At 39.5% G+C, this 20,474-nt stretch overlaps 1 protein-coding gene across 2 annotated transcripts in view; it reads left to right on the forward strand.

Moving 5' to 3' along the window:
- Positions 1 to 5,286: 5,286 nt before the first annotated feature.
- Positions 5,287 to 20,474, forward strand: part of tgfbr1b (transforming growth factor, beta receptor 1 b) — a 54,905-nt gene continuing 39,717 nt past the window's right edge. For both annotated transcript variants that reach the window (XM_016574607.1, XM_016574608.1), the window contains exon 1: positions 5,287 to 5,411. In XM_016574607.1, coding sequence (XP_016430093.1) covers positions 5,321 to 5,411 — 91 coding nt within the window. In that variant the 5' untranslated portion in view covers positions 5,287 to 5,320. The remainder of the gene's footprint in view (positions 5,412 to 20,474) is intronic.

Genomic DNA, 20,474 nt, shown 5'->3' on the forward strand with positions numbered 1-20,474 from the left:
CACATTTATTTATAATTTGTCTTAAACCCCATTTTTTAAAAAAAAAAAAAAAAAAAACGTACATGGATGAATTGTTCACAATAAGATCTATAAGATACGTTTAGAAAGTAGATACTGTGAATTTTCATTTCATGCCAACTTAAAGGAATAGTTCACCCAGAAATGATAATGTGCTCATCCTCAGGCCATCCGAGATGTAGATGAGTTTGTTTCTTCATCAGGTTTGTAGAAATGTAGCATTGCATCAGTGTCTCAGCAATGGATGCTCTGCAGTGAATGGGTGCCGTCAGAATGAGAGTCCAAACAGCTGATAAAAACCTCTCTCTCTCTCTCTCTCTCTCTCTCTGTTCTCTGTTCTCTGTTCGGAGGCAGTAATGATGGAGGATGCACAGATGGTTCGGAGCGGGGCTCTGGATCTACCTGTGCGGACAGCTGGTGACGTCCCATTAACACTTAAAGAGAGGTCTGCCACTGTCACCTGAGCACCGGGAGGGCCTTGGGAATAAACAAATCCATCTTTAAAATGTTTTAACTTCAAACCGTTGCTTCCAGCTAAAATACATTGATTCCATAATCCATAATATACTCAAAGTCACCATGAAATGAAGGATCTTTTCTTCTATATTGTAAATGTAGGGCGGGGTTTGGTTCAGTTGTTGATTGGATGTTGAGATGTGGGTGTGGCACTCAGAGCTCGAAGGGGCGGAGTTTAACAGCACTAAATGATTGAAGACGTCCTGCACATGTAACCAGAGAGAAGACTGATGCTTCACTGGAAGATCGAGTTAATAGCGTCTTAATACTGGATTAGTTTCAGCTTTTGTCTTCTCCAGATGTTAACTGATGGACTGGAGTGCTGTGGATTACTTGTGGATTATTGTGATGTTTTTATCAGCTGTTTGGACTCTCATTCTGACGGCACCCATTCACTGCAGAGCATCCATTGATGAGACACTGATGCAGTGCTACATTTCTACAAACCTGATGAAGAAACAAACTCATCCTGATCTCGGATGACCTGAGGGTGAGCACATTTACTGCAAACTTTCATTTTCAGATAAACTATTCCTTTAAAGGAAAGCTTTCTAGCTGTCTTTCCTCACACTGTTTGTGGTATCATTCACATCTGTATCACGAACGAGTTACACGTAACAGTTTAGTACTTTTATCCTGAGCAAACTGTGGTAAAAAATAATTAAAGTCTAAGTCAACGCAGGGGCAGTGTGAATGTGTTCATCTCTCTCGTCTCAACACAACTCTCCTCCCTCAGACACGAATGCCCAGATGAGAGCGTGTTTTAGAAAGACTTAAATAACGCTAATTAAGGATAAACGGTGTGTGACCGTCGGTAACCCGTGAGACGCGAGGGAGTGTGAGTGTGTAGCAGACGAGCGAGACTCGAGGAGACAGTCCTCATTCACACATCAGCATGAAGAGCCTCGAAAAAACAGAAGTTCCTCCGCTAGGATAAAGGGACTAAATTCAAGATTTCTGGCTTCTTTGTATGAATGCACGTTCTGTCTGGTCACTGGAGTGTGAGTGAAGTCATCCAGACGTTTCCTCAGGACTCCTCATCAACCAGCAGCCAAACATCCCATAATAAGCAGAACACACACCATTGGAGACACTTATGAAACAGGAAATATGATTCAGCATCTGCTAAATGTTTTTCCTGCACTGCTAAATCAGGAGCGCGCCGGTGCTTTCTGCTGTGAAGAAACAACCATCGTTTCTCTTAAAGGAAGGTCAATTATAAAGATTGAACCAGCCACTGCTTACAGTTTAATGCAGCACACGTCTGTTTTATGAACAAAATAACCTGTAAATTTACGTCACGGGTGAATAAAATTGAGAGTTTAATCTCATAATAAAATACTTTTTACTTCTCTAAGTGGTTAGACATAACTTTCTATGGAAGCCCATTTCCATACCAAAATAAAAATCAAATAAATAAAACAGGTAATTGCCACTTTTATCTCAAAGTTTTGACTTAGTTTCCTCATAATTCTGAGGGGTAAAAATAAATAGTCACAATACTTGTTTTTTACTTTTTGGTGGGAAAAAAAAACAGAATTGTGAGATGTAAACTCAAGAAAAAAGTTTGTATTGTGAGATAAAAAGTCGCATTTACACACACACACTCACTCTCACACACTCACACACACACACACACACACACACACACTCTCACTCACTCACTCACTCACACTCACACACACTCATACCCTTGTCATTATACAAATTTATGTCCTCATTTGTCACAAAAACGCGCACACACACACACACACACACCAAGTCACGTTTTCTACTTCTTTATTTCGTCACGAAAGCAGACTTCTACAATTCCCCCTGGCATATGATAAATTTGGTCTAAATACACTCTTAAAAATAAAGGTGCTTCACGATGCCATAGAAGAACCTTTTTGTCTAGATGGTTCCATAAAGAACCTTTAACATCTGAAGAACCTTTCAGTTTCACCTTGTGGTGAAAGAAGGTTCTTCAGATTATAAAAAGGTAAGAAAGAGATGGTTCTTTGACTGAATGGTTCCTTGTGGAACCAAAAATGGTTCTTCTATGGCATCGTTGTAAACAACCTTTTAAGCAGCTTTATTTTTAAGAGTGTATCCCATAGACTGAAAGAGAGCAGAATATCAGAGACTTCAGGATAAACTCTGCTGATTTTTGCTTGTATGCAATCACTTAGCAACCACATAGAAGCACCCTAGCAACCACAGATACATTGTGGCAGTGAGTTTTACAAGCACCACTCACATCTCCTTCAGATTTTGAGGTTGTATGTCAATGAAAATCCAATCTTTTTGATCTCTGCATCTCTGTAGATTAAAAAGGCTGTGTTTTGACACAGGCAAGAGGCAATATATGAATTATGCATTCGATTGTACAGCTCTAAAGTCTCTCATACTACTTAAATCTAACACTGCTCAATCTCAGTGCTGCTGTTCATAATCTAACACAGTGTACCTTTTTTATTTGCCCAATTAGCACAAAAATGGCCTTATCTTCGTTTGAGCATGTACTTTGTTGAAGGATTACTCTGAGGACCAAAATATTCCCTTAAGTGAAGAGATTTTTTGTTTGCCCTACTTATGGTTAACCTCATTACTGCTTAATAGCAGAGAAAGGTTTTTTTAGAAGAACACTGTTGCAGCTTAAATTAATGAGCGTTTCTGCGTTTTGGGCTCTAAATGAGGTGTGCGCCAGACGGGCCATTTCTAACACGTCTCAAGGTTAAACACCACACCCATCCTTTGCCAAAACCAGGTCAGGTTAATGTATATTCCATGCAAATCACTTCAACTACGTGCATAATTAATATACCTGTGTAATTATCCATTGCCACCAACAACGCTTAAAAATATGCATATTTTAACACTGCAGGAAGTTTTAAAATGCATTACAACTTTAAATTCTTGACTATATAAATCCCAAAATATTACTGATTTTTAAATAATTTTTTTAAATTTTTTTTTTTATTTTCCTAATATTATGTTTGCATTATGTGGCACTCAGGTGTTCAGTCTTGAACTGACATATACTTTATTATGTCTAATAAAATGTCTTGCTGCAATGAACAAATACATTCAACAATATAAATAATCATATAAGGAATATTAATTTCAACAAACAATAAAATAATACATAATAAAACACAACACTTAACACAATCAATCAAAATGTAAAAAATTAATAAAATGACTATACCATGCAAAACATCTTACAACAAAGGGATATTATAACATATAAAGGATAGCACCTTATTATGTATATTTCAATTATTATTTTGACATAAAGGCCAATGTGGGGGGAAATGTACAGTTTAGCAATTGTAAAAAAAAATTGAAATATAGTAATTGAAATATAAAATATACATATTAGATGAAAAACTTTAATTAAAATATTACCTTAGCAAGTAAATGAAATACGTTTACTAAAACTAAAACTGAAATTAGCTATAAAGAAACAACAAATGTAACATTATAATAATAAAATAAATAAATATAATAAAATGAAAAAAGATAAATGCACTTAACAAAATGACCAAAACTTAATAAATTAAATAAAAACTGAACAAAAAATAAAAAAATAATAATAACAGTTTTCTCAGATGATCAGACAGGCGGAGGATGATCGTCCAGCGCAGGGTTAAATCACATTAGTTTCTGAGGAATCGGGCCCTCGTGTGCTGGAGGGGGAAGGGCCCCAGAATCCGGCCCTACAGACCCTAAGCCTGATCCAGCACTGGGCCCTCATCAGGCTCTGGGGGTTGGGGGTTTGATGGGGTCAGATGTTTTGTCCCCTCAGATGAATAATGCATAAGGGACAGCAGAGGAGACACACAGACGATGTGGACTGAGAGACATGCTGTGTATATTCAGTATGTTTAGATGCTGTTTCATAGCGGCTTGGGATGAAAAGTGAAGATTGTGAAGTTGCCTGGTGCTCTACAGTCACACACTGCTCAAAACGAGGATGATGCAGGATTTCAGATCAAGCGTGTTCATCTGATCAGATTAAACTGGATGTTTTTTATCCGTGTTGCTCACTACTGAAACACTTCATACAAACATACTTGTAAATGTTATTTTATTTTTATAAAATATTGCATTTGATCCACCTCAAATAAGACCTATAATCCACCTATATATACATACTGTTAATATATCGTTTAGCAGCACTGTAGCTTTGCAGGAGGTTTCTCGAAGCGTCTCGGAGACACAGTTCTTCTGGATTGAGTCTGTCTCAGTTTGTTCTGTTTCTTCATGTGACTCCAGACAGACGGATGATGATCAGATCACATCTCTGTGTGCAGCACTAACATATATCTCACTGCATTATTACAATTAATGGAAAAATTAATGTTTGGAAATGTAAGCTGATATTTCCTACTGACACACTACAGCAAAAGATAGAAATAACTGACTTAAAACCATTTTATCTGCTGAAAATACTAATTTTGGCCACCACTATATTTATATGTAGCCTATATACATAGTGAAGTTTAGTCAGTAACTGTTACTCCAGTCAGGAGTTTTTGTTAAATGTCCAGTTGCCATGTTCAGACATATTTCTATAATATTGTAAGGAAGGAGAAGCGAGCGTGGCCAAAGCACTCAGACAGAGGAGGACAGGAATGTGTTCTTACGCAATGAACGCGTGGGAGCTCCAGACGCGTCGCGTCGCGTTTACTCCGGTGGGCGGGGCTCGGGGCGCTGCGTCCAGCCAATCACCGCGCCGCTGATCTTCCCTTCTCTCTCACTCAACTGCTGGAGTCTCGCAGAAGAAGCGCTAGCGCCGAGGATGAGGAGGATGAGGATGAGGATGGATGCTATACCGTGTCGTCTCGTGTTTTTAGCCCTGTTCTTTGGAGCCAGGATCCAGCACACAGAAGGTACGAGCAGCTCCGTCAGTGTGTGTGTGTTATTGCAGTGAACGCCGCTCGTCTGGCGCCAGAGGAGGGGGGCTGCTCTTTGTTTGCAAGCAACTGCAGCCCCAAAGAGTCTTTCTGCAAAGATGGCGCAGATCAGAGACAGACAGAGAGATGCTGTCAGTGCAGGCTCCTTTATTCCGTCGCGAAAGAGAAGAAACGCGGAGAAAGTCCTTTAAATCACACCTGATTGCGCTCGGAACCGGAGTGTGTGTGTGTGTGTGTGTGTGTGTGTGTGTGTGTGTTTGGAGGATTCACGATCCTTTAAATCACACCTGATTGCGCTCGGAACCGGAGTGTGTGTGTGTGTGTGTGGAGGATTCACGTGTGATTAATGCTGGAGATGTTTACGGTCTGATTGTAGGTGATTGTGTTTGTGCTTATCAGTTTTTATGATCATAAGCTCGTCAGGACAGTGACACACACACACACACACACCCTGACTCGAGGTGTTATATTTTCAGTCGAAACTGGCTTAACTACCTGTTAAACTGCTTTCATAAGCAGATGATACCAGTGAAGTGTTTGTGAATGAGTTTGTTGTGACTCGCTCTTGAAACGCTACAGCTAGTCGGACTTTATTTTGGTCTCGCCCAATAATCGTCAGTTTGACAGACTGCTCTGATAAATAAGTCAAATAAATAGCTTTTTATTCACTGTTTAGTGTTTACCCGTTAAAAAAGTTATTTTTCGTATTTGGTCTCACTTATTAAACAAATAATCTTAAAATACGCCATATACGGTGTTTTTTTACGTTTATAACGTTAGCTAGCTGGATCGGGCTAACAGTCCAGATAACTATTAAAACTGATTTAAATGCTGCTAGCGGTTGTAAAGTTATACATAGTGAGATTTGTTTCTCAGAATGTAACTTTAATGTGTTTTTATCCTCGTTTGTTGTATTTAAAAAGTGTTTCGTCACCTCGTTTGACTTTTGCGCACGGTATTAGCTGTTAGCTGTTTGGCTAACTTGTTTTCACTAGTTCTCCTTAGTTTGAAAACCGAACGAATCTACAAATAACAAAATAAAGCTAGTTAACTGGTAATGGCTGTCGGATTTGTCTCCATTTGTGTTATTATAGCGTATAAACATTTTAAGAATAGTGATTTTAAACATTTTTATGAATAGTGATTTATATGCTGGCGTTTATAACTGTCTGTAATAAACTGTTTACACACGTTTAGAGAGGAAGACATCGTTCACTCGCAGTAGTAAGTATGATAATAGTAAAGTAAACAGCATGATGTCAGATGTTTGTGTATATAGACTGAAGAATGTAGGAGAGGGGGTTCAATCTTCAACTGGCTGGCAGGAGCCGCCACTGACAGGTCATGTGACCTGCCAGTGGCTGGTGGCAGCTGCCAGTCTGATTCTGGCAGGTCACGTGACCTGCCAGTGGCTGGCTGGCAGCTTCAGGCAGCCGCTGTAGATCTGCGAGTAGAACGCCTACCCTATCACTCTCCCTGCAAGGAAATACACTATTTTATTATGAATATATTTTTATGACTCTGTGCCACTGGCAGCTGCCACCAACCACTGGCAGGTCACGTGACTTGCCACTGGCAGCTGCCACCAACCACTGGCAGGTCACGTGACCTGTCAGTGGCGGCTCCTGCCAGCCAGTTGAAGATTGAACCCCTACTGGAATGTAGACTGTGGCTGTCTCAAATCGTTGTGTGCTGACCAACTAGACCGCATGCGTGGGTGTCACACTAGGACAACACGTTTTTTTTCTCTTTTTTTTGTGTATGGCATGGTATTGCCATTTGCACCACAGTGCATTTTTGTAGAAGTATTTTTAAATGTACCTGTGATGCCCTGTGGGTTTGTTCTGCTTCTCAATCGGTTTCATCACATGCACTTTTAGATGGGAATGACTGCAGGTTTGAGCATGTCACGTTGAGTTGAATAATCCTGCTTTGTCTGTGGCACAGTTATTGTCACATGCATTTATGGACAGGTGGCTTGAGTTTGTGTCACCTTCAGTAAATCAGGGATGTTGCTTTATTGGCACCGTATGAATCATGAATGTCAGAAGAGCAGTGATACTTAAAGTCAACATGAAATGGCGTTTGCAATCAATTGTGTGTTTACTAGATGCATATCAACGAATAAATAATGTCAGTCTTTGTTTCTTGTTCACTGTAAATGCATGAATTGTAAAAAGCACCTTAAATTAATCAGTGGAATCGAACTCGGTCTGCATTTGTGGCATAATGTTGATTACCACAAAAACAACTGACTTTTTCTGCACTTATTGAAAAAAGGCCCATCCACAACAAGAACGTTAACTAAAGATAATAAATGGTGCGTTCGAGTTCTCCTGGGAAGTTAGTATTTTTATTTACGAGTTGACAATTGTAATTACAGCGTCAGGTGTGTTCATGTCACTTTGGTCGGAGTAAGATGGCAATGCACTTTTTATACAAAAATTCAACAAGATTTTTAAACTATTTCTACAAAATGATGAGTAAAGAATGTGCCCCTTTTGCTTTATTTTTTGTTTTTTATTTATGAAGGTGCTGTAAATTGAATCGGTATGTATCGTAATTGTACAATATTATCTTTTTTTTTAAAAGATGCAACTTAGTTTTATTGTAAATGACAAAAAATATATATGTTCATTAATTTCTACAAATTTACCATCAATACAGACGCTGCATCCATTGCATCTGACATGTTTTCTCACTGACACGCACACAACTCAGAAACTCTGAGTTTTCCTCTCATAATTTGTAAAAAAAATAATGTTGTGGTGGCGTTCATGTGCGATCAACTTGTATACAATTTTCCTGACATGACTTTAAAGCACCAAATATTAATTCTATTAGAATTCACGCCAGCAGTTTTTATTGTTCTGTTTCTTCTTCTTCCTATTATTTTTGTTTCTAGTTTTGTTGTCTGCCGCTTTAAATGCTCAAGCTCTTTAAAGCAGGATGGATTCTGATTGGCTGTCAATGTTTTATCGTTCATCAGCTGGAAAAAAAAATAGTTCTGAAAATGATTCACTGTATCGCTATTGTTAAAATTGTAGTGTGGACTTCATTCAAATTCTATGAGGATAGTGAATATCTATAATATAGCTACCATGACCTATCTTTGATACTTTTCATTTTGAGCTGTTTTACAGTAGGTGGCACAGATTGGCAATGACATGCATAGTGACATCATCTAGTGTTTCAATGTTTATGAATTGACTTCCAATGTAAGTGCTTCTCTGTATCTCAGATTTTTGATTTTTTTAGAAAACAAATTTTTGTGGTTATCAACATTCACAAGTGTCACCAAATCATGCACTTCCAGGATGAATTGTGTATGAAATGGATGGGATTGTAGCCTCTTAATATACAATCGAGTGAAAGCATTGTTGGACTGTCTTTAAAAGCACATCACCTGAGCATCTCTGTCAGTTTGGCTCCGGATGCATGACTAATATGTAATGAGGCCTCCTCTGTGGATTCATCCAGAGATGCTGATTTAAAGCCCAGTTCTGATGCATGCTCATACAATAATGTTACCTTTGGGACGGGAATCTGAATTGTTTTTGTGACCCCAAACCGCCTGTTGTCCCGGCTTAAAGAACCAAAACTAATTTGAGAAGTTGCATTAGTGCCAGCGGTGAGTGCCTTGCTTTTGGCAGAAGCAGTATTTTGCAGCGATGGTGGCTTTTAAAAGTATAGCTGGCTCAGGGAAACAAATAAAACGCTCCGAGGCTTGGGTATATCTGGAGCACTTTGTGTTAGACTTGACTTGCGGCTCTTAAAGTGACAAAGTAATAGAGTTTTCAGGCTCCAATTTTTAAGTAATAGACTACGGTTTATGGGTGACGATTTAGTTTTAAGCAGCGTTCTTTTTGTCTGTCTCTGGGAGTTGAATTTGGCATTATTCACAGATAATAACAGGCACATTTGCATCTTCTGAAGAGCTCGCCTTGAACTGATATCAGTGCGAGAGGCTGTTTTATTAAAGCGCTGCACTACTGACACGTTATGAAAAAGCGTAAGAGCTGCTCTCATGCGGTGCATTTGCTGTTTGTATTTGCTGAAGTAATTCGGCTTAAGTGCCCTCCTTGGGTTCCCGTGTTTGAGCATCTCAAGTCATTATGACTTTATGACTTTCAAAACACGTTTCCTTTGGGACGAAACGGAGGCCTTGTCGAGCTCTTCCCCGCAGACCGCAGCGCTCTCAGCTTCCCGTGTTCGATCGGAGGAATCCCGTATCACTTCACAGCATGTTATTATACGGACGTTCAGAGTTCAGACTGAGGGATTTGTGGTTTGGATGCAATAGGAGATAGTGGCATGATTAATGGCCTCTGTCAAAGCACATAAATCAAGCGTTTCGCAACTTGCACTGTCAACATATCAGCATAATGTGTAGAAATGCCTGCATACACAACAGTTTAAGCATTAGTTCATCCAGAAATGAACATTTAGTCATTTTCATGTCATTGCAAACCTCTTTAACTAATGGAAATACTGAAATTAGGCAAATACAAGAAAATACAGCTGCGCATCACAGAAATACATTGCAGTTTAACAGATATTCACATAGAAAACAGCTGTTTTACATTGTAATAATATTTCACTGTTTTTACTGTATTTGTAATCAAATGCAGCCTTGGCAAATACACTACCTTTCACAAGTTTTGAGTTTTTGAAAAAATTAATACATAATCAAGGATTCATTAAATTGATCAAAATTGACAGTAAAGACATTTATAAGGTTACAAAAGATTTCTTTTTCAAATAAATGCTGCTCTCTTGAAATTTCTATTCATCTGTGAATCCTGAAAAATAAAATGTAGCACAGTTTCCACAAAAATATTGTGCAGCACGACTGTTTTCAACATTGATAATAATCAGAAATGTTTGTTGAGCAGCAAATCAGCATATTAGAATGATTTCTGAAGATCATGTGACACTGAAGACTGGAGTAATGATGCTGAAAATACAGCTGCGCATCACAGAAATACATTACAGTTTAACAGATATTCACATAGAAAACAGCTGTTTTACATTGTAATAATATTTCACTGTTTTTACTGTATTTGTAATCAAATGCAGCCTTGGTGAGAAGAGATGTCTTTTAGAAACATTGAATGCTCTTACAGACCCCAAACTGTTGAATAAAGTGTATTGAGACAGATGCTGTTGTTCTTCAGAAATGACCAGTAATCATATGACTCATGCAGTAAATATTCAGTATTTCTCTTGAAGTCATACAGTGGCTTTATGTGAGGAAAAGACCGAAATTAAAGTCATTATTCTGCTGAAAAGCTTCCCGTTTCACCGCAGCTCACAAATCTCACGCTCTTATTCATGATTGGTCAAGAGATGCGCCACAACCAGTTGAGTTTGAGTCACTGACATCAAAACTGGTAAATAACCACTTTAACTATTGTTTTGTTCCCAACACAAAGCAATCATATAACATCAGAAGATTTGGAATATGGTGCTTTATTTGTCTTTGCTCAACAGCATGCATCCTCATTTACTTCAACACTGTCACATATTCATTTTAAAAGATAAACACTGAACAGTGTTTTTAAATACTGACTTTCAGAATCTGTCTTACATTTGTAATGACATGAGAAAACAATGGCTGGATTTTCTTTCTCAGGTTAACTAACCAATTTAAATGGCTCAAACGAGTCTGTATCTGTGAAAGAGAACGAGTGTCCATCCGGTGAGCTCCAGAATCTGATGCTTTTGTGCCGGTGAAGCGCTGGAATCCAGGCGGGTTTACGGCGTTCTCCTCCTTCCTCCTGCAGCTCGTTTTGGAGACGCTGCGTGTCCAGTCGGCAGGTTTATGATCCCTGCGTGCCTCCGAGGAACCTGGAGCGCCGGGTATTTATAAAGAACAGTCCGTCAAGTGCTCTGACATGCTTGCAATTAGCAGAGCCTCGGGCAGAGAGAAATCTGCCAGGAAAGTTGGTGTTTAAGCGTCGTCTTTGGCGTTTTACTGGCCGTTCTCTTCTGTCGGGTTTTGGAGTGTCCTAGAAAAGCCGTCTCGGGCTAACACTCACTCAGACTGCTCCTCGACAGGCTCAAGACGTCTCGGGGAAACGGAGGACGACGTTCCTCTGTGATCGCCAGCCGCTCAGAACTGGGTCACTGTCAGTAAAAACAACAGTTTGGTCCGATTTGGCATCTTATAAACAGTGCTTGGCAGAGTCATGCTAAAGTAATTGTTGTCATCTTTCTTGTGTACATGCATCAGACTCTTCACTATTCTTATAATATCTGCCTTTTTCCTATGCCCTATGATGCTTAGTTTTTGCACAAATTAGGAGAGTAACGTCCATTAAACTGTAAACAATCAGTGAAAGATTTGCACTGTGAATGCAATAAGTATTTTCAAAAACTGAACACAATGAGGGTTCATTATTCTGCTCGCACTTCAAAGGAAATTTAACAGTGTAACAAATCACTGCAACAAAACATTAATAACCCCAAAACTCTTCTGCAGGATTCTATTACAGACGTGGTAAATATCACTGTAGTAATATACAGTATGTCTGTAACATAAGTCACCTGAATCCAAAATGCTCATTACTATTAACACTGAATGATAATATTTCACTGATTTTTGTCATTTTGACAGATAGAAACATTCAGACTGCTAATAGTGATCAGAAGTGAAAGATTATTACTTTTTAAAAGCATCCGTGTGAAAACAAACCTGGAAAGAGACGTGAGGATTTGAGGAGAAAACCAGAGATTCTTACTGCGTTGAGTGAAATATTCATGTGATAAATCATAAATCAAACCACAAGTGAGCAGTATATGTTGTCTTTATTCATGCTGTTACAGTGAAATACAAATAAAAATAAAAGTAATCAGGAGGAAAAGATGCAGCAACTGAAAAAAGATCTTTAGATATTCTTGTTAAATCATGTCATAGTGAAATACCAAGCGTGATGTTATTCTCCTGACATCTGAAACAGAACATGAAGGAAAATGTACAGCTCATTCAGTCAAACTGACAGATAAGGACTATTTGTAGCACAACCTCATGATCTGAAATGACTGGGTTTGGTCTTTTTGAGTGGAACACCCCCAAACACAGTCTAAAACACAGTAGACTCGTTAGAAAAATGGTGGATACTTTGCTAATGACATGTCAGTTCATTATATATGGCATCTGTGTCAGAGTCGTCTGTTTCTTCACAAAATGCATCTTTTAAATAAACCAGATAATGTATTGATAAAGCGGACTTGTTCCTCCATCTCTCTGTTGCTCAGTGAGGAGGTTTTCTTTGTTTAGCTGTTTCACATCGGAGTTTGGTCTAACCTACTGCAGCCTGCGTCAAACATACATGCTCAGAAAGACTCGCATTATTTGGAAACGCACACTTGCATCTGCCTGTGTTCGTTTATAGAGTGCATTTGTGTTGCCAACTTTCAGCGGCCTTCTTCCCTGAAGCATTTCTCCCCAATTATTTGTCCCACATGGATTTAAATAAAGGACAGATCACCTAAAAATGAACATTCTGTCATCATTTACTCACTCTCACGTCATTTCTTCATCTGTTGAACATAAAAGAAGATATTTTGAAGAATGTTGGGAACCAAACAGTTGACGGTAGCCATTGACTTTCATAGTAACAAACAAAGAGAGCTCATGAGAGCCTGATCAGAGTTGTGTTTTTTTCTCTCTGACGTCACTGATTCCTACGTTAGCTCATTGAGATGAACAGAAATGCTCATAATTGACAATTAGAATCACTCAAACAGATAGATGTAGTTCTGTTTGGTGCCTCTAATGGTTCAGAAATGTGTATTGCACAGCTTTGCATATGTTTGTTAATTAACTAACGCTTTCTGCTAATAATATTCTAGCATTTTCAGCTCGGTTTAACACGTTTTACCATACTCGCATCCATTCTCCGTGTGAACCTACTATAAAATGCAAGTGTGTTTTTGTGATTTGGGTGTGAATGAACGCATATGGGAGAGCCGTCAGATCCTTCCTTACCAAGAGTGTGATTCTTTATCATGTTCAGACAAAGACGCGTATAGCAGAAGGCATTGTGGGGGAGGTGGAGGTTGACGGGGTCCATCTGAGAACCTCACACCCAAAACCACATCTGTGGAGGACAAAAGCCTGGCGGTAATGGGCGGATAGGGGTTAGGGCCGAGCGCTGACCTATGGAAATGACTCTGGGCTCCTGTGCGCTGCTGGATCGGACTGAAGGGGGAAGGGTGCGTCTCAAATGCTAGCTCTCTGTGTGTGACGCTCGTACAGGGATTGTGGTTGCCAAGAAACGCGGTGTAATTAATTCCGACGTACGTGGAAGGTGGGCGCGACGAGCTGCGCGGAGAGGCTTTCTTTGATGAAGAACCCACGTGATGCAAAGCTGGCTTTCCTCTGTTAAATCACTCCATCCGGCTCTGGAGCGCTTTATTTGTGCCGTTTGGAGTCTGGGCACACTGTTAGCTAAGCATTTACACAGCATTTACAACCTTCACTTTAAAGGCAGGTCTATGAGCTGTCCTAGATGTAGAGCTGCACGATTCTGGATAAATTGAGAATCATGATTTTTTGGTCTCAAATAGAGATCACGATTCTCCCACGATCCTGAACTAAAAAATAATGTGTAAAAAAATATTAATTGCTGCAGTCTATTTAAAAGTGTTTAATTAATTGTAATAAATTATTAAACGTTTTAATATATGTGTATTTAAAATATATATTTTTAATACACCAATTTGTAATATTAAAATTATGAAAAAGTGGTTTGAATGAATGATTCAATGACTCACTCATAAATACTTCTCTTGTTTCATTACTGGGTGAATCAGTGTTTTTGAACGAATCTCTTGAATGATTCAATGACAAATAAATTTTTTTACAGTCACTTGTTGCCACCTAGTGGTGAAACAATGTAATCGACACAAAAGTTATTTGAAGTGCCAATTACTTTCAAAAGATGACTTGCTCTATTATGATCGCTACCATAGACATATAAATGTTTATACCTGAACCAAAAACTTTAATCTCAGTATTTCTGTTTTTAATCCAGCTGTTTCTTACCCAAACATGGTAAATGTCTGCTGTCTGTGTCAGCGGCAGCGCGAACGCAGATTTGAATGTTCCGGTATCATTTTTTTCAAATGTTTAATAGACACGGGCGAATCGTTGTCATTTAGAAATTAGATTGCGTGGTTGTTTGAATCGAAATCACGATCTTTTAACAATTAACCATGCAGCTCTACCTAGATGTTAAAAGTGTTTTTCAAATAGCAGTAATATTGATGACTCATCCTACACTACATCGGATGCCTTCAATACTGAGAACGCCCCGCCCTCTTATGCTCCCTGCTACTGATTGGCTAGTTGCAGATCATGGGCTGTATCCCAAATCAGCCCTTATATCCTCATTTAGAGGATGACCGATAGTGGATTTTACCGATAACTAGGTTGGATCGCACTGGCCGATACCGATTAATCAACCGATAGTTTTGAAAAACAAAGTGATAGTTTAGGAAACAAATCAAAGAAAAAATAAACAAATTCTACTGTTTCTAATATTCTGTATGTTGCTCAAAAACAAAATATATTGTGTTCAGCGGAAAAAAGTTTTTTTTAACCCAGTGATTTAAAAATAACACATTTTAGAGCTGTAAAGACAATACCATGATACTGTGATATTTTTGCTTAAGGTTATCATACCGTCAATTTTATACCGGCCCATGCCTAGTCAACAACTAGACATTATTGTTATCGTGGATAACCCCCCCCTCCTGAACTTTTGTGTTTTATACTGGTGTGTCTTGTGTTGATTTCAGTCTGGTCTGCAGCTTCATTGCATGTTTATTTGCACAAAGTCTGCTCTGGTGTTTAGACTACAACAGTCTGTCTTCATGATATGCTTTGAAATACTGAGATGGATTATGAGCCCTGGAGAAACAGCTGTGCTCTGTACCTGCGTGAGTGTTTCGCCATCAGTTATAACCAAATAATAACAGCAAAAGAATCAGTCTTAACTTGCACTGCAGAATTAATATGACCAATATTACCATGTCATGCTGGTGTTTGGACTTGTACCATGTAAATATGGTGGTTTGTGGACATAGACCACAGTAATACCATAGTATTCTTTCAGTTCTTTGGACTACACACACACAGCATGGTAATCAGTCTCTCATTACTGTGGTGAATATCAAAGTAGTTCAGACGAGAGTTTCATGTTTGTTTATTAGTGACTTTACCAAGTGTTTGGTCCATTTAAAATAGCATAACATTTTATGTAACATAAAAATGAAATGCATTGGGTAAATTTTTCTTCAGAGTACTGAGTCATGGAAAAAAAAAAACCAAGATATCATAGGCATGAGTTAAGAATTTGTTCCCATGATTACTCATTTGTTCTTTTGTTTTAGTTAAATTGAAACAGATCCCTAATTTGTGACCATAAAACCCTTTTTTTGTGCATGTATCATGTGTGAGGCTCAGTGTGAGTATTTACTCCAGTACTATCCAGTTTAATGAAACATGCCCCATTACGGATGTAAAATGGATGCTGTTTGATTCTGACATTCACATTGGGTCTTTTTTCCCAGTTTGGTAGAGTCTTGGCTCAGATTCTGTTTTTGAGCCTAATCGAGTGAGATTTGTTGTTGGGAATGCTAACCAACCCACCCAACCACTTTACCAATTTACATCCAGATGAAGATTAATTAGCTTGGCTCTGAAAGCTCGACACGCTCTTCAATCGATCCCTTGTCTGCCGTTCAGAGAACTAAAGGGACGGTGAACAAACAGTACACGGATTCATTGAACTCTCGGCTGCGTGCTTGGATTACACCGATGAATTGCCTTGGCGGCTGAGAGCATGCAGGATCTTTCTGCCGAAAAGACATTGAACAGCACTTGGCTTTCAATGCCAGATCATTCAATTACTGCATTAGAGGTTGAAGCCAGAGGCTCCAAAGAGGTGAAATCCAATTGCCATTGATTCTCGAAATCAGTATCATTGTATTGAGTTTTTTTTCTTTCGTGCTTTGTGTTTGGCATTAGATGAAACTGCTTCCATCCTTTTGATTTCTGAGACTGAAATCCTGCAGACATTTGAGTCGCCCGTTCCCGTGCATTTATAAATGGCTTATGTGGTCTTAATCAGATTGAATTGGGTTTATTGAAAGCATTATTGAGTTGAGTGACTCAAAACTGCGTGCTTTTCATGAACGGCAAAGTAATGAAATGATTTGTTTTATTCCGTAACGTAATTAAAGTATTCCTCTCAGACTGTTTCAGCGGGCGTCTTTAAAAGGCTCATGAAATGGAGAATCAAAATGTTCTTGTTGTTTAGACATACGAGAGGTTATTCCACAATAGAAAAAAAAAACCTACTGAAAGTTTCAGAACTCAAACTAACTCACCAGTTTAAAATATGCATTCTTCTTTTCTACTCTTCTGAAATGGCCGGATTTGAAATCAGGAGAATGGTGACATCACGATTTCCCCTCGACACGCCCTTAACATGCGTCATCGCTGTGTGTAATCAAGCAAGCGTGTTCTGATTAACTCATGTCTGTCCATCAGTCACTAGAGCCATACTGCTGTTAGCTAAAGAAAGTCTTTACTTAAAAAAAAACTTTGGTAACTTTATGAACTAACCTTGGCAGCTATTATAGTAAAAATGCAGTAAAAGTTTGCGTGAGAGTTCCATATGTCATGCTCATTTCATATGCAAAGATGTTAGCCAATCACATCAGTTGGTGTTTCCATTGAACGCCCCTTTCTACAGAGGGCTAAAATCAGGCGAGAAAATGACCATTTATATCTAAATTATGATGAAAAAGCCATACTGAGCTTATAATTGCACCTCAGGAAACATCGTAAAATAATTTTAAAAATGCATTTCATGACCCCTTTAAATATTTCAAGAGTGTTGTGTGCTTCTCTTCTAGGAATGCGTTTCATTTTTCTGCAGGACGCTGAAGAGAAGATCTCAATGAAACAATGAAAGTCAGTTTGGACCCCATTGACTTTCACTGACTGAACAAAAATACCTTTTGTGTTTCATAAGAAAGTCATTCATAAGTTGGATTGAGACATTATGCTAAAGATTTCAGTGGACAACACTCTCTCGCTTGGCACTGATGTTGCAGAGACACAGGTATTGTTTTGCAAGTTTAGCAACATGAGGATACTTGCTCTCATGCAACTTCCACCACACAAGTGGATCTGCATCTGTCTCAATGCAGTCTTCTGCCTTGTAGGACATCTTCCTCCTCAATGATATTAAAAAGTCTTTGTCTCTTTGTCGTTGAAGCACAAGGCTGCATCCAAGTAAGGCAGAGACTTAAACCTTGGATCAAGGAATGACGCTCTGTTGAGATACTCCTGAAGGTTAGGATCTGTGTATCTGCTTTCTAAGTCCTGAGTGTTGGCTGCCTTGGCATCTTTTATGGTTGGACTGTCGTCATCTACAGGCTGCATGGATTTTAGTATCATTGTCTTCAGAGGGTGGACCATTGACAGAGAGCGAGTTGTTTCAGTGCTCAAGAGTGTGGTGATGGTCTCGAGGGGTTTAAGCAGATTAATAATTTCCTCTGCTAGTTTCAGTTCACTGTCAGACAACATTGCAATGTCCTTGACATTCTTCTTAACATTTTTGTCCATCAGAGCAGAGTAGATAGGAGGCTTCTGCTCCAGATATTTATCCATCATGTCATAAATGGTATTCCATCGAGTTGGGGAGTCATGTATTAATTTGTGAACAGGTATATTTAGCATCTCCTGCTTGACTTTTAGGGCATGAGCAGCTGTTGTGCTTCGGAGTAGGGCTGCATGTCTTTGGCGATAAAAACACCCAGCGCATTCGTTATTTTTCTGTGTCCGAATTAGCACTGAGTGCTTATTGAAACACTGAAGGCAATGTGTGCTGTTTCGGTCTCACCTGCGCTCGAGAGCCGTCAACACCCGGGTGATGACTGCGTATTAGATGTACTGCCTTGAGCATACGACACTCGCATCAAATTTTATACACCGTGACCGTTTTGTCCACATTTTTGTGACCATCGCTGCTGTAGCGTATTGGAAACCCAAAATGTTCCCAGACAGCAGACTTATATGAAGCTGATGGTGGCTCTATTAGCGGCTTGTCTTCTTCGCTTGCCATGATGAACTGTCCGCAACACACCAACCAACACGTGAGGAACGGTGATGTCAGCAACAGATTTACATACTAAGAGTTGATTCTCTCACGTGAAAGGCATGCGGAGCGTATTCAGAACCATACATTAGTGGAACTGTGTTTTATGCGTTGTTTTTCTTCACCAAACCATGTTATATATGCGTCATCAGATTAACCGCGGTCCACACGCGTGCCGAACCGTGGGAGGAGAATGGTACGGTTCGATTTTTTACCGAGAACCGTTGCACCCCTAGTTTCTAGGTAATTGTATGGAAAGCAGTAGTCTAAATACATTTAGTATAAATGCATAAATGCTGTAGCTTAATCACAAAAAAAAATTATATATTGAAGGAGGAGTAATGGAATATAATTACATAATTATATTCCATTACTCCTCCTTCAATACTTTTAATACATCTCTACATTCATAATATCATAAAATATGCCACGCTTCAAATGACTAGCGCTCTTTCGTTTTGCCTTTGCCGCATAAACATTTTATCGAACATTTATCAAACTCATGTTATCGTTTATCGCCCAGCCCTAGTTCTCAGTAATGAAGGAGTACCGGCTGAAGCGTCAGGAACGGCTGCACTGCGAGCCGTGATGGAGAAATAACCGTGTTAGATTGTGAGATGCAAACACACACTCGTTTGTTTCAGTCCTGCGGCGTTGATCAGGCTTTGTGCCGCGCACCTCTAATGACTCTCATGAGCTCAAAGCATCACACTGCTGAAGTGAGAAGGGAACTCTGATGTCTTTGGAGAAATATTTATCAAACGAGTTCACTATCGGCTTTGCTGTTTTTACTGAATCATTGTAAGGAGTATTAAAATACTGGTTTGAATCAGTATAATGAATCCTTCACTGATTAAACTGATTAAAGTGAATCAGTCAGAGCGGCTCCCGAAGTTGTTCTTCGAGTTCTTTGTTTTGAAGGTTCAGTAAACAGTTTCATTGGGCTGTGAACCAACCAGAGATTGAAATAGCTTTTTTTAAGGTTCTGATTGAACTCCTAAATTTGAAGTAGAAACATAGGCCTATATGCAGAAGTACATCAAAGAAACATTGCAAGAAATTTTAATTCATGAGATGGAATTTGAATTAATTAAACTATGGGAAGTTGAATTGTAAATTGTGAACAAATTGGTACATACACTACCGTTCAAACATTAGAGGTCATTAAGATTTTTTCGATGTTTCTGAGAGAAGTCCTTTCTGCTCACCAAGGTTGCTTTGTAAATTAAAATACAGCAAAAACAGTAAAACAGTACAATTTAAAGTAGCTGTAGAATTGAGATTTTTTTTAAAGTTGCAACTGAATTCCTGAATAATGAGTAGTAATGCGCCGGAGGAGGAGTAATGCGCCGGAGGAGGAGTAATGCGCCGGAGGAGGAGTAATGCGCCGGAGGAGGAGTAATGCGCCGGAGGAGGAGTAATGCGCCGGAGGAGGAGTAATGCGCCGGAGGAGGAGTAATGCGCCGGAGGAGGAGTAATGCGCCGGAGGAGGAGTAATGCGCCGGAGGAGGAGTAATGCGCCGGAGGAGGAGTAATGCGCCGGAGGAGGAGTAATGCGCCGGAGGAGGAGTAATGCGCCGGAGGAGGAGTAATGCGCCGGAGGAGGAGGAGTAATGCGCTGGAGGAGTAATGCTCTGGAGGAGGAGGAGTAATGCGCTGGAGGAGTAATGCGCTGGAGGAGGAGTAATGCGCCGGAGGAGGAGGAGTAATGCGCTGGAGGAGTAATGCGCTGGAGGAGGAGTAATGCGCCGGAGGAGGAGGAGTAATGCGCTGGAGGAGTAATGCTCTGGAGGAGGAGGAGTAATGCGCTGGAGGAGGAGTAATGCGCCGGAGGAGGAGGAGTAATGCGCTGGAGGGGTAA

The sequence above is a fragment of the Sinocyclocheilus rhinocerous genome, unplaced genomic scaffold (genome assembly GCF_001515625.1).
Source record: "Sinocyclocheilus rhinocerous isolate Xijiao unplaced genomic scaffold, SAMN03320098_v1.1 scaffold1464, whole genome shotgun sequence".
Taxonomy (NCBI): domain Eukaryota; kingdom Metazoa; phylum Chordata; class Actinopteri; order Cypriniformes; family Cyprinidae; genus Sinocyclocheilus; species Sinocyclocheilus rhinocerous.